Source organism: Schistocerca piceifrons, chromosome 6 (genome assembly GCF_021461385.2).
Source record: "Schistocerca piceifrons isolate TAMUIC-IGC-003096 chromosome 6, iqSchPice1.1, whole genome shotgun sequence".
Taxonomy (NCBI): domain Eukaryota; kingdom Metazoa; phylum Arthropoda; class Insecta; order Orthoptera; family Acrididae; genus Schistocerca; species Schistocerca piceifrons.
The window spans coordinates 592,693,245-592,712,969 of NC_060143.1; the positions used below are offsets into that span (position 1 = coordinate 592,693,245).

Here is a 19,725-nt window from a genome sequence, read left to right on the forward strand (position 1 = left end):
TACTACAGAAAGTAAGAATAAGAATTGGAAATGAAATAGCGGAAGAAAGCAGCATTGGAAGGGGCTTTGGAAAAGGTTGCTGCCTCACCTGTAGCTCTTCGAGTTGTGCTCGGAAGAGGCTCAGATGGAGAAAGACGAGTATGAACGAGGAAGAATTTGCTGATGACATGTTATTAGTGTCTGAAAATAACGAACTGCAAATAAAATGCTAAAACAACTGAATGAAGCTCGTGTGAAATGTGGAGTGAGAATCAATACAGCGAAAACAAAGAGCGCGCTGACCGGAAGAGCAAGACGACTCGGAAATACTAAGTTATTTTCAGTCAAGTAACAACATTTTAATACCCATCAGGTATGATCATTGATGACGCCAGATGGCACGAGGAGATTATAAAGTTGACGCTGTTGTAGCGAAGGAGTCATTGAATAGAAACAGCAGATGATTATTGTGTGGTTAACTAGATATAGGTCCGAGGAAAAGCCTTGCCAAGTGTTTTTTGTTTTTTTTCTGGATTGTGGCACTCTATGGGGTAGAGACACGGACACTGAGGTGAGAGGATGAAAATTGACTAAAAGCGCTTGTTTTGTGTATATGGAGGAGAATAGAGGTGATAAAGTTGGAAGGAAAGGGTCGGTGAGAGGAGAAGGCTGGTGCAGGCTACAAGAGGACGGAAGATGGGACATTTCTGTAGGTGGGAGAGCTCGCTAACAGACGCTTTGGAAGGACTGTTCATCGTAAGAATAAACCTGGCGTCAGCATTACGCCTTGTATCCTTCCGCGTTTGCTTGAATCTCTTTGGATTTCGTTTCACGTGCGGCGGAGGCCAAGCTGTGACCAGTACAGTCGAGTACGATGGTAGGTGTACGTTTAACGCTGTGTTACACGCACGTGGACTGAGCGATAACAGCTTTATCGGCGAATTAACGTTAGGCGGCACTGGCCAGCCAACGGTCCAACTACCCTGCGACGGAGTGAGCGGTTGCAGTTCAGACATAAAAAGCGATGAACAGAGAAACAACGCAGCTTCGAAAGTCATTTAATTTTTAAAAAGAATGAAATAATATTTGGCAAAACTCCAGCATTGCCACGTGCTTCTTAGGTGACTAACGGAAAGCACAAAATGCTCTCGTTCTCGCCTGACATAGTGTTCTCATTACAAACAAGAGTGATGAAAATTCCTATCTTAAACACAGGGCTTTTTTTCCGAGCGAGCTGTGTGTGATGCAAAAGCGAAGTGCAGGGATCTCAGCGTACGGTTGAATACTGAAGCCAATGGAGGTATTAATTACAGTCAATCGTCAGGTAATCTCTTAGCTCCTTTGTTATCCGAATCTGAGAAATACGTTTCACTTCCGGAACTGCCGTCTGCTGCGTTGATAACAAACGAGTCGATCAACAACAGAATCCACGGAGACACACAGACGCGGCATGTCCTTGTCTCCTCTTATGACGTTCTGTTCTATACGCCACCAGTGTTCGGCAGCGACTTGTGAAAAAGCTGCGTGCGTTAGATGCAGTAACGTCTGGCAGCTTAACACCCTTGTTATTTATCCGGCAGTATCCCTTAAATTGCCTCGAGATCAGATCTGTTGGGTTCATACTGTAATGGCACAGTGGCAAATGTAAAAATGCAGCATTTCTTTGGTGTGCACAATGCTGTGAAAATGGTTGTTTTCCACGCTTCTGCGAGACTATCCACATCTGCGCTACGAAGCAATGGACATAGTCGAAGTAAAAGAGTATTTGGTTCTTCATTTTTGCCTTCAAAAAATAAATGTTAAGTTTTCTTAATTTAAGCAACCTTTAGTAAGACTCTTCCATAAAATATCGATAGTTAATAATTTGTATTTGAAATGAAAACAGGAATTTCACGTGCAAAATGATGATGAATTTAGTAATTACGAAATGTAGGTATTTCAAATTGAACGAGAAAAGAAAGAGTCAGACAAAAGTTGAACAACTGAACCGTGAACGGCAATATAATAGTAATATACTACGCTACCGTTATCGCTACACATTCGTCGTGAGTGTCTATTACAACTGTGTGTGTAATACAGTGCCTCGAAAAACTTCAAAGCCGGTTATCTCTGCGAGTTTATGAAAGACGTTAAGGGCAATCTATTTCTCGGCTCTTTGTAACCGTGTTCCGCATGCGTGTTTCACTCCGGAACAGTGATCAGATCAGCCATTTTCATACTTCTTATTAGCAGCGTAACAATCAGAGCAGAACTGTACACGATTTTTGAAATAAAACTACATAGCTAAAGCGTGATTAAGATATACGTTGATGACTGTTAATAAATTTGAATATCTTAAAGTTTCATTTAACGTAACTTAGTAATAATATATCTAATACATAAGTAGGACCTACTTCCAATAGCGTGACAACACCAGGTACGAGAGCTACGGCTTCTGACCAATCATTGCGTCCGTGTTTGTTTACATCGGGTCTATTCCTAGGATGAACGGAGTATAGTTTGTGGGAGGTCGACTGAGAGAAAGGGGGAGAAAGGAGGATATGCGAGATGACGGACGACATAAAGGGAAGCGGAAAGTACGTGGACGGTAGAAGGCGAGAGAGCACGGAGAGTCGGCACGTGGGAAACCTGCCTCGGGGCAGAGCATCAGCGACGACGGGGGCGTCGTGTTGGATGTGGAGGCAGAGGGAGGAGGGAGGAGGGCGGAGGGCAGAGGGTAGGGCAGGGCAGGGCAGCGGCGCCGCAGCCAGCCAGCCAGCCACGTACTCTGGGTCGACGGAGAATCGGTGGGCGCGCTCGCCGAGCAGCGAGTAGCGCAGGCGTGCGTTGTCTCCCTGGTCGCGGTCGGTGGCTTGGGCGCGCAGCACGGCCGTGCCCGCCGGCAGGTTCTCGCCGACGCTCGCCTCGTACGCGTGGCGTGCGAACTCCGGCGCGTGGTCGTTCACGTCCTGCACCTCGACGCGCACCGTCCCCGTCCCAGTCAGCGGAGGCGTGCCTGTCAAACAGCGGAAGCAGCCGCCTCACTCACTGCACGGCCAGAGTGGCTCAGCTAAGGGCGCTAGTACAATAATGGGGGAGGGCCGTCTCGAGTACATATTACACCTGAGGCCATTGGCGAAGCTACCTTTACCACCGTACTATACAGTGACCTGGCAAAAGTGGCACAATACCTCCCAATATGGTGTCAGAGCACCTTTTGCCTGCCACAGTGCAGTACCCTGCAAAAGTATTGAGCCGTGCTGCCTCCATAACCGTCAGTAACTCCAAAACCTCGCGACATGTCCCATAATGTAATACGAGATTCGTGTTGGCCAATCTAGTTGGCCAAATCGTTCCCTCGAGTCGTCCGGAATGAAGGAGTCACCACCAGCTCGCACCGTGCCTCGTCCAGAACTTCACTCCGTCACCTAGTGTGGTGACACGTGCACAATGTAACTTTCCCTGGCAGCACACACACACTGTTAATAAACTGAAATGACGTTTAATTGTACTATGTACGCCGCTATGAAGCAATTCGTATGTACTGTAATTGTTTAACAAAAAATATTATTTAATTTTGTATAAAGGACGTTGGTTATTATTGTACTATTTTCTGTAATAATATTCGCGATATATTTATGATTTTAATATTTTTATACTCATAATGTAATTACGAAATATGTTGACATCTGCGATAAAAAAATGTAAAATATAGCCACAGAGGAAAATAATGTTGTAAGATTACAAAGAGATATTCACAATCAGCAATAGTATAAATAGCACTACATAATGTGCATTCTTTGTCGTCTTCCTGGAGAGCTGAGAGAGAGAGGAACCTGTGACGTAGCATTGTATGAATAAGTAGACTTCTTTTGTCTGTATCTATCTTTAGCCGCCAATAGAGGAGAAATTATAAAGGCGTGTAATTTTAATTATTGTTATGGTCTAAATACATTATGATTTATCAAAATTGTGTATTACTAATGTAAATTAGCTTGCCCATATCATCTATAATATATCTTTAGAGAATTTTCAGCACTTTTAGCGATTATCGTTGGTGTTGCTGGGCTGTGCTGCGACCGAACGATTTGCAGCGGCGGCACATTTAAAAAATTGTTCCGCTCTAAAATTAACGAAACCCGTAAATCGGGAGCAGGTAAAATTAGCAGTCAATTACGAAATATTTTTCTTTTATAGCGATCCTGAGGCTGACTGAATTTATTACTGGTTTTACATTTGTGCATTCATAGGCGGATAATTAACGTTGAAGTTGTTAATCTGTTCGTTCTTTCAATTTCTAAAGCAAATAACTTAAACGTATAGTGAAGTGTGTTTTGTCAATGATAATTAAACGTTCAGGTAAGCTTGGCAATATTTAACCATTTTATGCTAACAGAGACAGTCTTGTGTTCCATAGCTAACGCCGGGAAAGAATTCAGTAAATATTTAAAAACCCACTGCATCTAGAGAATGTGTGCCAAGGCCGAAATACGTAAAAAATTTAATTTAAATAATTTTCAAAGCCATAAATGTTATTAATCAGTTAGTTTGAATTTATCAGCATGAGAGGGTTGCTAAAGTTCACGTAATTTTAAATGTGCTTAATTCTGTCTAAATGAATTTTTATTACTACACGTAAAAAAAAAGGGTTCTACAACAAAGTTCGTACTGAAAGAGTAAATAACAAAAATATTTAAAGCCATTTCTTCCCCATTTTCATCCATTCATTTTACATAATAAATTTTTTTTTCATTAAAACCACACGAACTAAATTCGAGATTCGTCTGAGCAGCTCACGAATTTCCAGTCGCTTAGGGTCCAACATACACTGTACGATCAGAAGTATCCGGACACCTGGGTGAAAATGACTTACAGCTTCGTGGCGCCTCCATCGGCAATGCTGCATTTCAGTACGGTGTTGGCCCACCCTTAGACTTGATGACAGCTTCCATTTTCGCAGGCATACGTTCAATCAGGTGCTGGAAGCTGTCTTGGGGAATGGCAGCCCGTTCTTCACTGAGGAGAGGTATCGATATCGATCGGTGAGGCGTCGTACGAAGTCGGCGTTCCAAAACATCCCAAAGCAGTTTTATAGGATTCAGCTCAGGACTCTGGGCAGGCCAGTCCATTACATGTTATTGTCGTGTAACCACTCCGCCATAGGCCGTGCATTATGAACAGGTCCTGGATTATCTTGAAAGATGCAATCCCCATCCCCAATTTGCTCTTCAACAGTGCGAAGCAAGAAGGTGCTTAAAACGTCAATGCCTGCGCTGTGATACTACCACGCAAAACAACACGGAAAACACGACCACACCATAACACCACCGCCTCCGAATTTTACTTTTGGCACTACACACGCTGGCGGATGACGCTCACTGGGCATTAGCGATACCCACACCCTGCCATCGGATCGGCAGTTTGTGTACCGTGATTCGTCAGTCCATACAACGTTTTTTCACTGTTCAATCGTCGAGTTTTTACGCTCCTTACACAAAGCGAGGCGTAGTTTGGGATTCACCGGCGTGATGTGTGGCTTATGAGCAGCTGCTCGACCATGAAATCCACGTTTTGACACCTCTCCCCTAACTGTCATGGTACTTGCAGTTTGGAATTCCTGTCTGATGGTCTGGATATATGTCTGCCTATTAGACATTGCAACCCTCTTCAACTGTCGACGGTCTCTGTCAGTCAACATACGAGATCGGCCTGTACGGTGTTGTGCTGTACGTGTCCCTTCACGTTTCCACTTCACGATCACATCGGAAACAGTGGACCTAAGGAAGTTTAGGATTATGGAAATCTCGCGTACAGACATACGACACAGTCCGAATCGGCTGACGACGTTCGAAGTTCAAGAGTTCCGCGGAGAGCCCCATTCTGGCCTCTGAAGATGATAATGACTACTGAGGCCGCTGATATGGAGTACCTGGCAGTAGATGGCAGCACAATGCACGTAATATGAAAAGCGTATGTTTTTTGGGGAGTCCGGATACTTTTGATCATATAGTGCATACAGTCACGCGGCCAGGAGGGGTGCTGCAGGGGACGTGCAAAGGCAGTCGCGTCCGTCGTCTGCTGCCATAGCCCCTTAGCGACAAATTTCGCCACACTGTCCAAACGGATAATTCTGCGCTTATTCCACGCAGTGTTGCTCGTCTGTTAGCGCCGACAACTCTAGGCAAACGCCGCTGCTCACAGTCGTCCAGTTAAGCCATCGGCCACTGCGTTATCTGTGGTGGGAGATCGTGCGTGGGATTTGGTATTAATGGCACACTCTTGCCGCTGTGCATCTCGGGTTACTGAATTCCTAACCAGTTCCGAAATGGAGTGTCCCACGCATCTAGCTCCATCTATCATTCTACATTCAAACTCGTGTCAACTCCCGCCTTGCGACTGTGAGCACGTCAGGAATCTCTTCACAAGAATCACGTGTATGTGCAACTGTGTCGACGTCTGTGTATGTACTTGTCGCGCATGACTTTTGTCACCTCCGTGTATGAAAACAAACTGTTATGAACCGTTGTTACCAAAAATATCGAAAGATTCTCGACCGATTAACTTCATATTTTTATACAGTAAGCTGATAAACACTTGGGAACACATAGGATAAATATTTTTAATGTATATAAATATATGTAAACATGCAAGGGGTGTGTGAGGTACTAATGAGGCTGACAACATTTCAAGCGATCTCGCAGTGCTGCGTTGTTCTACTTGTGTAGACCGGCTTGTTCAACCTTTTCAGACGATCAGTCCTAGTTTCAGCCCTGTACATCGTGCTGTGATTTTTAAGAGCGCCACCAGTGAAGCTGTGTTTCTGTCGTGTGCTACGAAAATTGAAGAGCTGAATTTAGTCGAACGTTACCCCATCAAGTTTTGTGCTAAGCTTGGGGAGTCATCGAGAGTGACCTCGGATAAGTTGAAACAGGCTTATGGGGACCATTCCTCATCGAGAGCACAAGTTTTTCGCTTGCACATCGACGGTGAACCTCACTCAGGTAGACCTCAAACTTCAGAAACTGGCAAAAACGTCGGAAGTGTGGGACTGAGGATCGCCCATAACGAGACAAAGACAAACCGTCGTAAATAAGAGTACTGGGCACAAATCAATAGATATGAGCACGTTTATTATGTAAAAGGCAGCACGAAAAATTTCTTTATAAACCTCCAACCGGTAGTGGGGAAACCCTGAAAAGTAGTTGAAACCGGTAGGTGGGAGCAAAACAATCCTTGTCTTGTACGTGTATGAATAATCCTCGGCCAGTTGCCTCGAGTGTGACACGACGCTCCTTAACTTATCACCGGAAGTCCGTGTCTAATTTTTCCCTTTTTAGGCTTTCACAATCCGATCTGTATCTGCTTCCAGTTCTGCAGTGACAGTGGGGTGTCTGCCGACGCACCTACCCACTCTTCTCAAAATATGAAAATGGCCAAAGATGTATCGTAATTGCCTGAACGATTATCTAAGTAGGGAAAGTACGGATAAAAATAACAGATACGTTGTGACGAAGGACAGACTTAATAATTCTGACGATGAAACGTACACAAACGTTGCGGCCTGACGGTCTCTGGCCAGCCGCCCCACATGACTCTGCGCCGCGCCGCCTCTACGCCCCTGGCAGGAGCTGCCGCAGCCCGCCTCCGCCGAGTGTGCCGGGCGGGACGGCTGCGACGGACGGCTCACCTTGCTGCCACGGCTCCAGTTTCAACCGTATTCCCGAATAAGCGCTCGGGCTTCGCACTCGCGTTTCGAGCCAACCTACCGGTTTTGCAACTGCTGTCTACCGAAAGGGGTTCGAGTACCACCCGTGTAATTATTTGGAGGACACGTAGATCGTGAAATCTAGTTTGCAAGTCTTTTTTGAGGTGCGAGTTAAAAGCATCCGAGACTGAAAGTTTGCTACTGTTACCGTGCAATTCTGGATGATTCGGAAAGTGATAGAGCTATCGAGCTCGCGTTAACTTGGGTCATTGACGTCGATGACCGATTGGCAGTGAACGAAACCAAACTCGCCCTCGTCTCCCTATAATTGTGTTCTGGCCCGGTTGAAATAGCCGGAGAGACACCGCCGCCCATTAAAGCTGCAACGCCACGGAGGCGCAACCCGAGAAACGTGCAACTGGCTCAGAAGCCCAGATGATAAGCATTCCGACGCAACCGCACAAAGCAGACACCAGTAGCGTCGTCTGTAGTCTCTGTGTAAGCACAGACTAGCAGTGGCCTTCTCTTTCGTACCGAATGTTAGCTGTTATGAGAAAATGGCGTTGTGCTTCTCGTAAGAAGGAGAAACGTCTCCCAGCAGGTGTCGGCGGCAGTGTGCGATACCGATGCGCAATATTGCTGTCACTTTGGTCGAGGTCCCACGACCGTTATGCGAATATGGAATTATTCAGTCCAGGAAAACCATACTCACTCAATGACACGCAGGATCTCGAGGGCTCCACGCAACTACAGTCCGATAAAAACATCCGCAGCTCGTGGTCTAGTGGCTATCGTGATGCCTCTGGATCACGGGGGCCGGGTTCAATACCAGCAGGGTTGGGGATTTTCTCGGCCCTCTTACTGGGTGTTTGTGTTGTCATCATCACTTCGTCATCATTCGTGAAAGTAGCGAGATTGGACTGTGTAAAGACTGGGAATTTGTACGGGCGCTTGTAACCACGCAAGTGAGCGCCCCACAAACCAATCGTCATCATCATCATCATCATCATCTAATGAAAATTACTTGATTGTTGACACTGCACGCGCTGGAGCTGGTTTCCTCCAACCACAACGCTCAACGTCACACCCGAACTGTTCGCCGTTATCAAACTAGCACAACAATAGGTCATTTCACTTCGAATTACTTGTCTGGCATTCTTTCTTGATGTGTTTGGATCCCGAATCACGGGTCTGGCATTTTACTTCGTATTTCAGTACACATGACAACCTCACCAAAAGCAAAAGTCACTCCACACACACACACACACACACACACACACACACACAGAGAGAGAGAGAGAGAGAGAGAGAGAGAGAGAGAGAAAACGATGCTAATGCAGTACACACATTTCAGACACATCACTAAGCAAACACTACTAGATACTTCTGCTTACGACACGATCCAGCGTCATATACACAGTTATCATAGTCATAGAGATCGGCTTATATTAGATAAGCTTCGCACAAAATTGTATGGAACCGAATTTCTGAAGGCTGCATTTTATCGTTGCGACAGGGCTAGCACACGATCTGGTGTAGTGCAATGGTTAACGTATGAACTTCACTTGTATAAGGTCGTAGGTTCAATTCTCGTCCAAAGTAGAGGAATTTTTTATTCATAAATCTAATCAAGAGAGTTTCGTTATATTTTTATTCAATTAATTGGTTTAAATGTAACTTTTTTATTTCTAATTTTCATCAAAGTAATGACTTTTTTTACATTTATTTTTCTTTCTACCATTCTCCTTTCGTTTGGACTCTGTTTGTGCAACCAAGTACCAACCAGAACTGTTCATCGTTTGTTGATGCTGCAGCTCATTTAGCCAGCATGAGGGTAATTTCAGGTAACCAATGATAGCGAAACCTTGCATTTTGCTTTTAGCGTTGAAAGTGTTTTTTTTTCTCTTTTTTTTCTTTTTCTTTTTTTTCTGTTGCAGACTGTTGATCGCTGTTTCTTCCGGATACATTGCACATCACGAAGTTGTAGTTAGGTTAGGACATGTCTAAATTAAGGGCTACGAAACCCGACGTCTACCGCAGTTCACTCATACGCCACTTAAAATCTGCTGTCGACAGAGCATCTCGCATTTCCGACATACCTCGCGCCGACCACTTCCAACATCGTTCCGCATTACAGATTAACAGCATGTGTAAAGTGACCTGCCGTGTTTGTGTGTAACCTATAGCCCAGCAGTACCTGGCCCCCGATGTGTCAACACTGTAGTGACAACTGATAGACGACAACTATCGAGTAACTTTAATCGGACTATATTGCCCGAGTGGAATTACTTACTGTTCGTTCGGCCGCGCAGGCACATCGTTCGAATGAAATGGTCTTGTTTGCAGAAAGGCGATTGTGTCCACACGAACACCGTGACGACACCTGGACAATCAGCACAATAACCAGTGTTTCAGCTTACACTGACAAGGCAGCAGACAGAGGCGCACATACGGTGACAGAGCTCTGCGCACACCATCTGTGTATAGGTTCTGTGTTCAGCAAACAGAAGTACGTATCTACACGCCGAAGCTCTGAGGAGAACGAACGTTGCCGGACGGCACTCGCCACCATCAATCATATGGACACATCACTTGGCGTGACGATTCTGTCGGGTACACAACACAATCAACTCTGGTTCTTATATCCGCTGATTTAGACACCAGCACTACATCTCGGACGTATTAAGGCCAAAGGCTGCCATCTTCATTAGAAGGCTCTGTGACGTTATATTTCAACAAGATAACGCTAGACAACATGTTATATATGCTGTCCTGACCTGCCTCATAAAGAGAATGTTCAGCTTTTGGCCTGGCGATCGTGTTCTCCAGGTCTCTCACTCTTGCTCGTGGGTTGCCATCACTAGCCAGTCGCTAAAATTGGTAAGTTCTGGGAGACAGTTTAAACAGCATGCACTGACGTACTGGTATCTGCCGCATAAACTCTGTTCGGCTCACTGCCTAGACCGGTTACCGTGGTCAATGCAGCCCAGCTGTAGTGGCAGTGCTTACGATAACCACAGCGTTTAGAGAGGGCCGTGAGCACAGTGGCTGCAGCAGCTGCAGCATTTATAGAGGGCTGTGATCACAGTGGCTGCAGCAGCTGCAGCATTTATAGAGGGCTGTGAGCACAGTGGCTGCAGCAGCTGCAGCATTTACAGAGGGCCACAGGGCTGTGAGCACAGTATCTATCGCTGCCGTGGCATTTGTACAGGGCTGTGAGCGCAGTGCCTATAGCAGCCATAGCGTTTACAGAGGGCTTTGAGCGCAGTAGCTATGGAGGCCATGGCATTTATTATGACCAGGCGAAACTACTTTCGTCTGGCCACAACTTTGGGTTCTTTCATTGCTCTAAGAGAAGTCTCATCACACTAGAGCACATGAAATATTAATTCACTTTATTACAAGCGAAGGCTGTTCAATAGTATGGTGACTTTTCAGATTGCGCGGGCAACGTAATTCGATTATCGACCTTTTTTTGTTATGTTGGTCACATGTCCCGAACATATGTTCACAGTTTCAAGTGTACAGCATACTTTTTTTTTTTTTTTTTTTTTTTTTTTTTTTTGGCAGATAGTAATCGAAACCGGAACCAAATGGTCCCAGTGGAAATAAGACTGAAAAAAGCAAGCCAAGTTAGATCAAATGTCAAAGTTTTGCTTACTGTTTTTTTTGTCATTGTTGCGTAGTGCATAATCAATTTTTGCCTCAAGGTCGTACGGTCAATAGGAAGTATTACCTTGACGTTTTGCACCGCCTGCGAGAAGCAATACGCAATAAATGACCAGAATTGTCGAAAAACAAATCATCGTTGGAAGTACTCAAGGCTCTACCAAAAAGTGCTTATGAGAAGCGCTTCGAGGGATGGAAGAAGCATTGGCACAAGTGTATTGTATCTGAGGGGGATTACTTTGAAGGGGATAAATATCTTTCCATAAAAATATAAAGTGACTACTATTTGAGCACACCTGGTGAATTTATAAATGATTTACTTCACTTTGCCACATGTGTACTGGATAGTTTACACTTGTCATGGACTACCAAAGCGGCACTTGAAGACTAATTAACAAATTGTTCTCTTAAGGTACAATTTCAACTTTACGAAGTACATATCTTCAGAAATTGTAACTATTACTGTCCTAACCGATGATGTTGACTGCTGCACCTTAGGTCTCGAACTGGCTCCACTCTATGTGGACCCTTTGCGAGAGGACGCTGGTGTGCTGTAAGGGGAGGCTGGGTCATCAGAGCGCCGCCAGTATGTCGTTGCGGATTGCCTGAAGCCTGCGGTATCGGTTCGCGTTGTCGACTTTGCTGTGGCGCCGGGATCTCTGGACGAAACCACAGCTTTTGTGCTCGTACAGGGCTGTGAGTAAATGGCTATGCCAGACGCGTCACGTGCTCTCGCGCCGTGGTTTCCGGGCCTGCAGTCAGTACGTTTGTCTACATCTACACTCCTGGAAATGGAAAAAAGAACACATTGACACCGGTGTGTCAGACCCACCATACTTGCTCCGGACACTGCGAGAGGGCTGTACAAGCAATGATCACACGCACGGCACAGCGGACACACCAGGAACCGCGGTGTTGGCCGTCGAATGGCGCTAGCTGCGCAGCATTTGTGAACCGCCGCCGTCAGTGTCAGCCAGTTTGCTGTGGCATACGGAGCTCCATCACAGTCTTTAACACTGATAGCATGCCGCGACAGCGTGGACGTGAACCGTATGTGCAGTTGACGGACTTTGAGCGAGGGCGTATAGTGGGCATGCGGGAGGCCGGGTGGACGTACCGCCGAATTGCTCAACACGTGGGGCGTGAGGTCTCCACAGTACATCGATGTTGTCGCCAGTGGTCGGCGGAAGGTGCACGTGCCCGTCGACCTGGGACCGGACCGCAGCGACGCACGGATGCACGCCAAGACCGTAGGACCCTACGCAGTGCCGTAGGGGACCGCACCGCCACTTCCCAGCAAATTAGGGACACTGTTGCTCCTGGGGTATCGGCGAGGACCATTCGCAACCGTCTCCATGAAGCTGGGCTACGGTCCCGCACACCGTTAGGCCGTCTTCCGCTCACGCCCCAACATCGTGCAGCCCGCCTCCAGTGGTGTCGCGACAGGCGTGAATGGAGGGACGAATGGAGACGTGTCGTCTTCAGCGATGAGAGTCGCTTCTGCCTTGGTGTCAATGATGGTCGTATGCGTGTTTGGCGCCGTGCAGGTGAGCGCCACAATCAGGACTGCATACGACCGAGGCACACAGGGCCAACACCCGGCATCATGGTGTGGGGAGCGATCTCCTACACTGGCCGTACACCACTGGTGATCGCCGAGGGGACACTGAATAGTGCACGGTACATCCAAACCGTCATCGAACCCATCGTTCTACCATTCCTAGACCGGCAAGGGAACTTGCTGTTCCAACAGGACAATGCACGTCCGCATGTATCCCGTGCCACCCAACGTGCTCTAGAAGGTGTAAGTCAACTACCCTGGCCAGCAAGATCTCCGGATCTGTCCCCCATTGAGCATGTTTGGGACTGGATGAAGCGTCGTCTCACGCGGTCTGCACGTCCAGCACGAACGCTGGTCCAACTGAGGCGCCAGGTGGAAATGGCATGGCAAGCCGTTCCACAGGACTACATCCAGCATCTCTACGATCGTCTCCATGGGAGAATAGCAGCCTGCATTGCTGCGAAAGGTGGATATACACTGTACTAGTGCCGAAATTGTGCATGCTCTGTTGCCTGTGTCTATGTGCCTGTGGATCTGTCAGTGTGATCATGTGATGTATCTGACCACAGGAATGTGTCAATAAAGTTTCCCCTTCCTGGGACAATGAATTCACGGTGTTCTTATTTCAATTTCCAGGAGTGTACATCACCGCTAGCCGGTGTGTGGCGAAGGGCACAATTCGCTCCAAAGTCGTATTTCCCCCGTCTGTTCCATTCGCGGATCGCGCGAAGGATAAACGACTGTCTGAACGCTCTTATTTCCCTTATCTTTGAATGGTGATCATTGCGCGTTTTGAAAGTTGGTGGTAATAATATATGCTCTACATACTCGGTGAAGATCGGATTTCGGAATTTAGTGAGCAGCCCCTTCTGTCTAACGCGCCGTATATCTGCAAGAGTGTCCCACTTCAAACTTTCTATGAGATTTATAACGCTCTCGCGATGGCTAAAAGTACCAGTCACGAATCTTGCCGCTCTTATGTCCGGCTCCCCGAACTGGAATTCACAATAACTCTTTTTACTCAAACGTCGATCTTGGAAATGCAGTCCAAGCTACCGGGCTTCCTCTTCCACAACCGATTTTTCTCCAGCGTACAGGCACAACCGTTCTTGTTTTATTTTCAAAACGTTTCGGCTAATCCAGACGGAGTGACTTATTGAGCAGTGATGGAAAAGTATGAATATTAGACAGAACACGAAATTGTTTTCCGCGCGGAACAGCCGCTTGGTTTGAGGCGCCATGTCACGGATTCCGCGGCCCCTCCCGCCGGAGGTTCGAGTCCTCCCTCGCCCATGGGTGCGTGTGTTGTTCTTAGCGTAAGTTAGTTTAAGAAGTGGTTAAGTCTAGGGGCCGATGACCTCGGCAGTTTGGTCCCTTAGTAATTCACACACACACACACACACACACACACACACACACACACACACACGAAGTTGTTTATCTCCGATATTGAGTTGAGGATAAGCAGCTACAATGCTAATTGAATCGGAAACTGGATCATTTGATTTCCAGAGGTCATTGTGTGAAACAACTGACAATAGGAAAACCGATATTTCACTGCGTTAACCAAATCGCTGCACGTCTTAACATCTACGAACGAGAATGAAAAACAGTTTTCGTCTTTGAAATCCGGTTTTCGTGCTTTGGATATGCGTTCACGTAAACATAACAAGTGTGTCACTTCCGTTACGCTGCGACAGCTGTCGAGGCTGACATGCTGCGATGCTTATCATACAAGCAAACGTGTTAGGAAGAGTGAACAATAAGTAATGCAACGCAGTTTTCTGGGCCACTTCCGGTTGAAAACCACGGAATTTGTTGTGGGACATCTTGCAATATTGCCGCTTCAACCCCTATCGTTTCATGACGTTCCAGCAAGTGGCGGCGCTAACGTAGGCTTCAAAATGGCGTGTGTATGGGAGGTGCGTTCCAGGGAGAAAGCTGTCACCGAGTTTATTTTAGTGAGAAACGGTGGCGTCCCAGCTTGTAGAATGTCCACGGAGGTCTGGCAGTGAACAAAAGCGCGGTGATTGTCTATGTTCAGGCAAATATCGATTTACACACAGGAAACAAAGTTTTGCGACACCTCGGTTCCGAGAGTTCGGGAAACTGTACAGAAAATTGGAGTAGAGATCAACATGAACATCATTTCGCCTTCTTTATTGCTCATGAAAACCAAACATTGAATGCTGTACCATCATACAGCGAAACCTTCAGAAGGTGGTGGTCCAGATTGCTGTCCACGCCGGCACCTCTAATACTCATTAGCACGTCCTCTCGCGTTGATGCATATCTGTATTCGTCGAGGCATACCATCCACAAGTTCATCAAAGTACTGTTGGTCCAGATTGTTCCACTCCTCAACGGCGATTCGGCGTAGATCCCTCAGAGTGGTTGGAGGGTGACGTCGTCCACAAACAGCCCTTTTCAGTCTACCCCAGCCATGTTTGATAGGGTTCATGTCTGGAGAACATGCTGGCCGCTCTAGTCGAGCGATATCGTTATCCTGAAGAAATCATTCACAAGATGTGCACGGTGGAGGCGCGAATTGTCGTCCATGAAGAGGACTGCCTCGCCAATATGCTGGCGATATGGTTGCAGTATCGGTCGGAGGATGGCATTCACGTATCGTACAGGCGTTACGGCGCCTTCCATGACCACCAGCGGCGTACGTCGGCCCCACATAATGCCACCCCATAACAGCAGGGAACCTCCACCTTGCTGCACTTGCTGGACAGTGTGTCTAAGGCGTTCAACCTGAGCGGATTGCCTCCAAACACGTCTCTAGCAATTGTCTGGTTGAAGGCATATGCGACACTCATCGGTGAAGAGAATGTGATGCCAATCTTGAGCAGTCCATTCGGCATGTTGTTGTGCCCACCTGTACCGCGCTACATGGTGTCGTGATTGCAAAGATGGAACTCGCCATGGACGTTAGGAGTGAGGTTGCTCATCATGCAGCCTATTGCGCACAGTTTGAGTCGTAACACGACGTCCTGTGGCTGCACGAAAAGCATTATTCAACACGGTGGTGTTGCCGGTTCAAATGTCTCTGAGTGCTATGGGACTTAACATCTATGGTCATCAGTCCCCTAGAACAGAACTACTTAAACCTAACTAACCTAAGGACATCACACAACACCCAGTCATCACGAGGCAGAGAAATTCCCTGACCCCGCCGGGAGTCGAACCCGGGAACCCGGGCGCGGGAAGCGAGGACGCTACCGCACTACCACGAGCTGCGGACAGGTGGCGTAGCTGTCAGGGTGCTTCCGAGCCATAATCCGTAGGTAGAGGTTACTGACTGCAGTAGTAGTTCTTGGGCGGCGTGAGCGACGCAAGTCAACGAAAATTCCTGACTCTGTATCTCCTTCATGTCAGAACAACATTTAATTGCTTTTGTTGACTCCGAGATGCCTGGACACTTCCCTTGTTGAGAACCCTCGCTTGTACAAAGTAACAATGCGGTCGCGATCGAACCGCGGTATTGACCGCCTAGGCATGGTTGAACTACAGACAACACGAGCCGTGTACATCCTTCCTGGTGGAATGACTGGAACCGATCGGCTGTCGGACCCCCTCCGTCTAATAGGCGCTGCTCACGGATGGTTGTTTACATCTTGGGGCGGGTTTAGTAAGATCTCTGAACTGTCAGAGGGACTGTGTCTGTGATACAACATCCACAGTCAGTGTCTATCTTCTGGAGTTCTGGGAACCGGGGTGGTGCAAAACTTTTTTGATGTGTGTAGTTTTCGGGTTACTATTCGTTTACGATTTCAACGAATCAGACGTAACAAAAATGGCAATTTCCCCGTGTGGGAGAAATTTCCGCGGATGGCAGTGATTCGTGAAGAGATTTTTGGGAGAGTAGAAACGAAAGAGCGCTCTCGATTCGGGCGAGAGCAGCGGAAAGCAAAGAGGAGGGGGTGGCAGGGAGGGGGAGGGGGGGGGAGGTCAGGAGGGGGAGGGCTGACCCGCTGCTGCCGCCGACGCGAGCTGGCAGCGTGTGCGCCCGACAAGCGGACACGTGTGCCGCCGCTTTTTTGTGGCGCGCCAGTAAGCAGATACGGCTCTGTCGGTGGCGCCAACTACAGTGCCGCGCTCGCCTTACAGCGGGTCAGCCCCGGCGGCGGCAGCGCACGGGAGCTCAGCACGGCGTGGCCCGGGCTGTAACAGGTGCCGCCTGAGGGCGCAGGGGGGCGCCGCAGCGCTGCGGCCTCCGCGGCCGTTAGGGGGCTGAGCCCGACGTCTGAGGGCGGGGGCATCACTTCAGTCCGAAAGAGCGTTGTCTCTCAGACCTCGGATCGTCCGCTCGGCGGCTTCCTACCACTCGATTTCGTACCGTACTGCGAACGGTGATTAAACGCAGGCAGTGCTGAATCTGATACAGTACGCGACAGATGTGTCGCGCTGGATTTTCGTGTAATAATTTACACCGAAGGTCCAAAGAAACTGGTACACCTGCCCAATATCGTGTAGGGTCTACTGGAGCACGCAAAGGTGCCCCAACACGATGTGGCACGGACTTGACTAATGTCTGAAGTAGTGCTGGACGGAACTGACACCACAAATTCTGCAGCGCTGTCCATAAATCCGTAAAAGTACGAGGAGGTGGAGATCTGAACAGCACGTTGCAAGGCATCCCAGATATGGTCAATAACGTTCAAGTCTGGGGAGCTTGGAGGCCAGCGGAAGTGTCTAAACTCGGAAGATTCTTTCTGGAGCCACTCCGTAGCAATTATGGACGCGTTGGGTTTCGCATTGTTCTGTTGAAATTGCCCAAGTCCGTCGGAATGCGCCATACTCATGAATGGATGCAGGTGATCAGACAGGATACTTACGTACGTGTCACCTGTCAAGAGTCGTATCTAGACGTATCAGGGATCCCATATCACTCAACTGCACACGCCCCACACCATTGCGGAGCCTCCACCAGCTTGAACAGTCCCCTGCTGACATGCATGGCCCATGGATACATGCGATTGTCTCCATACCCTTACACGTCCATATGTTCGATACAATTTGAAACGAGACTCGTCCGACCAGGCAACATGTTTGCAGTCATCAACAGTCCAATGTCGGTGTTGACGGGCTCAGACGAGGCGTAAAGCTTTGAGTCGTGCAGGATACACGAGTGGGCCTTTGGCTCCGAAGCCCATATCGGTAATGTTTTGTTGAATGGTTCACACGCTAACACTTGTTGATGGCTCAGCATTCAAACCTGCAGCAATTTGCGGAAGGGTTGCACTTCTGTCACGTTGAACGATTGTGCTGAGTCTCGTTCTTGCAGGAACTTTTCCGGCCGCATCGATGTCGGAGGTTTGATGTTTTACCGGATTCCTGATATTCACGGTACACTGGTGAAATGGTCGTACGGGAAACTTCCCACTTCGTCGCTCCCTCGGTGATGTTGTGTCCCACCGCTCGTGTGCCGACTATAACACCATGTTCCCACTCACTTAAAACTTGATAACCTGCCATTGTAGCAGCAGTAACCGATCTAACAACTGCGCCAGATACTTATTGCCTGATATTGGCGTTGCCGACCAAAGTGCCATATTCTGCCGGTTTATATATCCGTGTATTTGAATACGCATGCCTATACCAGAGTTTCTTTGGCGTTTCATTGTAGGTAACAATAACAACTTCGTGTGGCTTAATGGTCTTGTGCAAGTCTTGAACTCCTCTTCGGCGACTTCCGTGTCCCTAACGTACCCCAGGTATCAAACCGACGAAAGGTTTTCACAGATATCCGAAAAACGTGTTGTTTCTGGCGACTCCTCATATCGCTGAGAGTTGAAAGCTAAATTAAAACGATCACGTGACCTATCAGTTTCACGGGCAAGCGCTATACAGTTGAAACATCTTGCCAGACGTGTATACAGATAATCCATCTGTAGACCTGGATGAGTGAGTTTGTGAGTATCGAAACACGTGATACGTATATGTCTGTATTTTTCAATTTGGTTTGACTTAAGAAGATTAATTTTTTTGCACCTGCGAGGGACCGTTGTATGTATTTGACATACACTATGTGATCAAAAGTAACGTGGTCAGGTGATTGGATGTCACTTGTATGAGACGTATGTATCCGAGATTTCCACGCGCCTGAACATCCTTAGGCCACGTTTCCGATGTGATAGTGATGTAGAAACGTGAAGGGACACGTACAGCACAAAGCATACAGGCCGACCTCGTATGTTGACAGATAGTGAACGCCGAGAGTTGAAGAAGGTCATGATGTTTAATAGGCAGACATCTATCTCGACCATCACACAGGAATTCCAGACTGCATCAGAATCCACGGCAAGAACTATGACAGTTAGGCAGGAGGTGAGAAAACTTGGATTTCATGGTCGAGCGGCTGCTCATAAGCCACACATCATGCCGGTAAATGCCCAACGATGCCTCGCTTGGTGTAAGGAGCGTAAACATTGGACGATTGAACAGTGTAAAAACGTTGTGTGGAGTGACGAATCACGGTACACAATGTGGCGATCCGATGGCAGGGTGCGGGTACGGCGAATGCCCGGTGAACTTCATCTGCCAGCGTTTGTAGTGCCAACACTAAAATTCGGAGGCGGTGGTGTTATGTTGTGGTCGTGTTTTTCGTGGAGGGGGCTTACACCACTTGTTGTTTTGCGTAGCACTATCACAGCACAGGCCTACATTGATGTTTTAAGCGCCTTTCTGCTTCTTCCTGTTGAAGAGCAATTCGGGGATGGGGATTGCATCCTTCAACAGGATGGAGCACCTGTTGACAATGTACGGCCTGTGGCGGAGTCATTACACGACAATAACATCGTTGTAATGGACTGGCCTGCGCAGAGTC

At 47.6% G+C, this 19,725-nt stretch overlaps 1 protein-coding gene across 1 annotated transcript in view; it reads right to left on the bottom strand.

The window, feature by feature from the left end:
- The window catches only part of LOC124803478 (cadherin-related tumor suppressor), a 491,307-nt gene that overhangs the window by 187,933 nt on the left and 283,649 nt on the right, over nt 1-19,725 (bottom strand). The window contains exon 10 of the mRNA XM_047264670.1: nt 2,746-2,974. Within this exon, the coding sequence (XP_047120626.1) occupies nt 2,746-2,974 (229 nt within the window). The remainder of the gene's footprint in view (nt 1-2,745; nt 2,975-19,725) is intronic.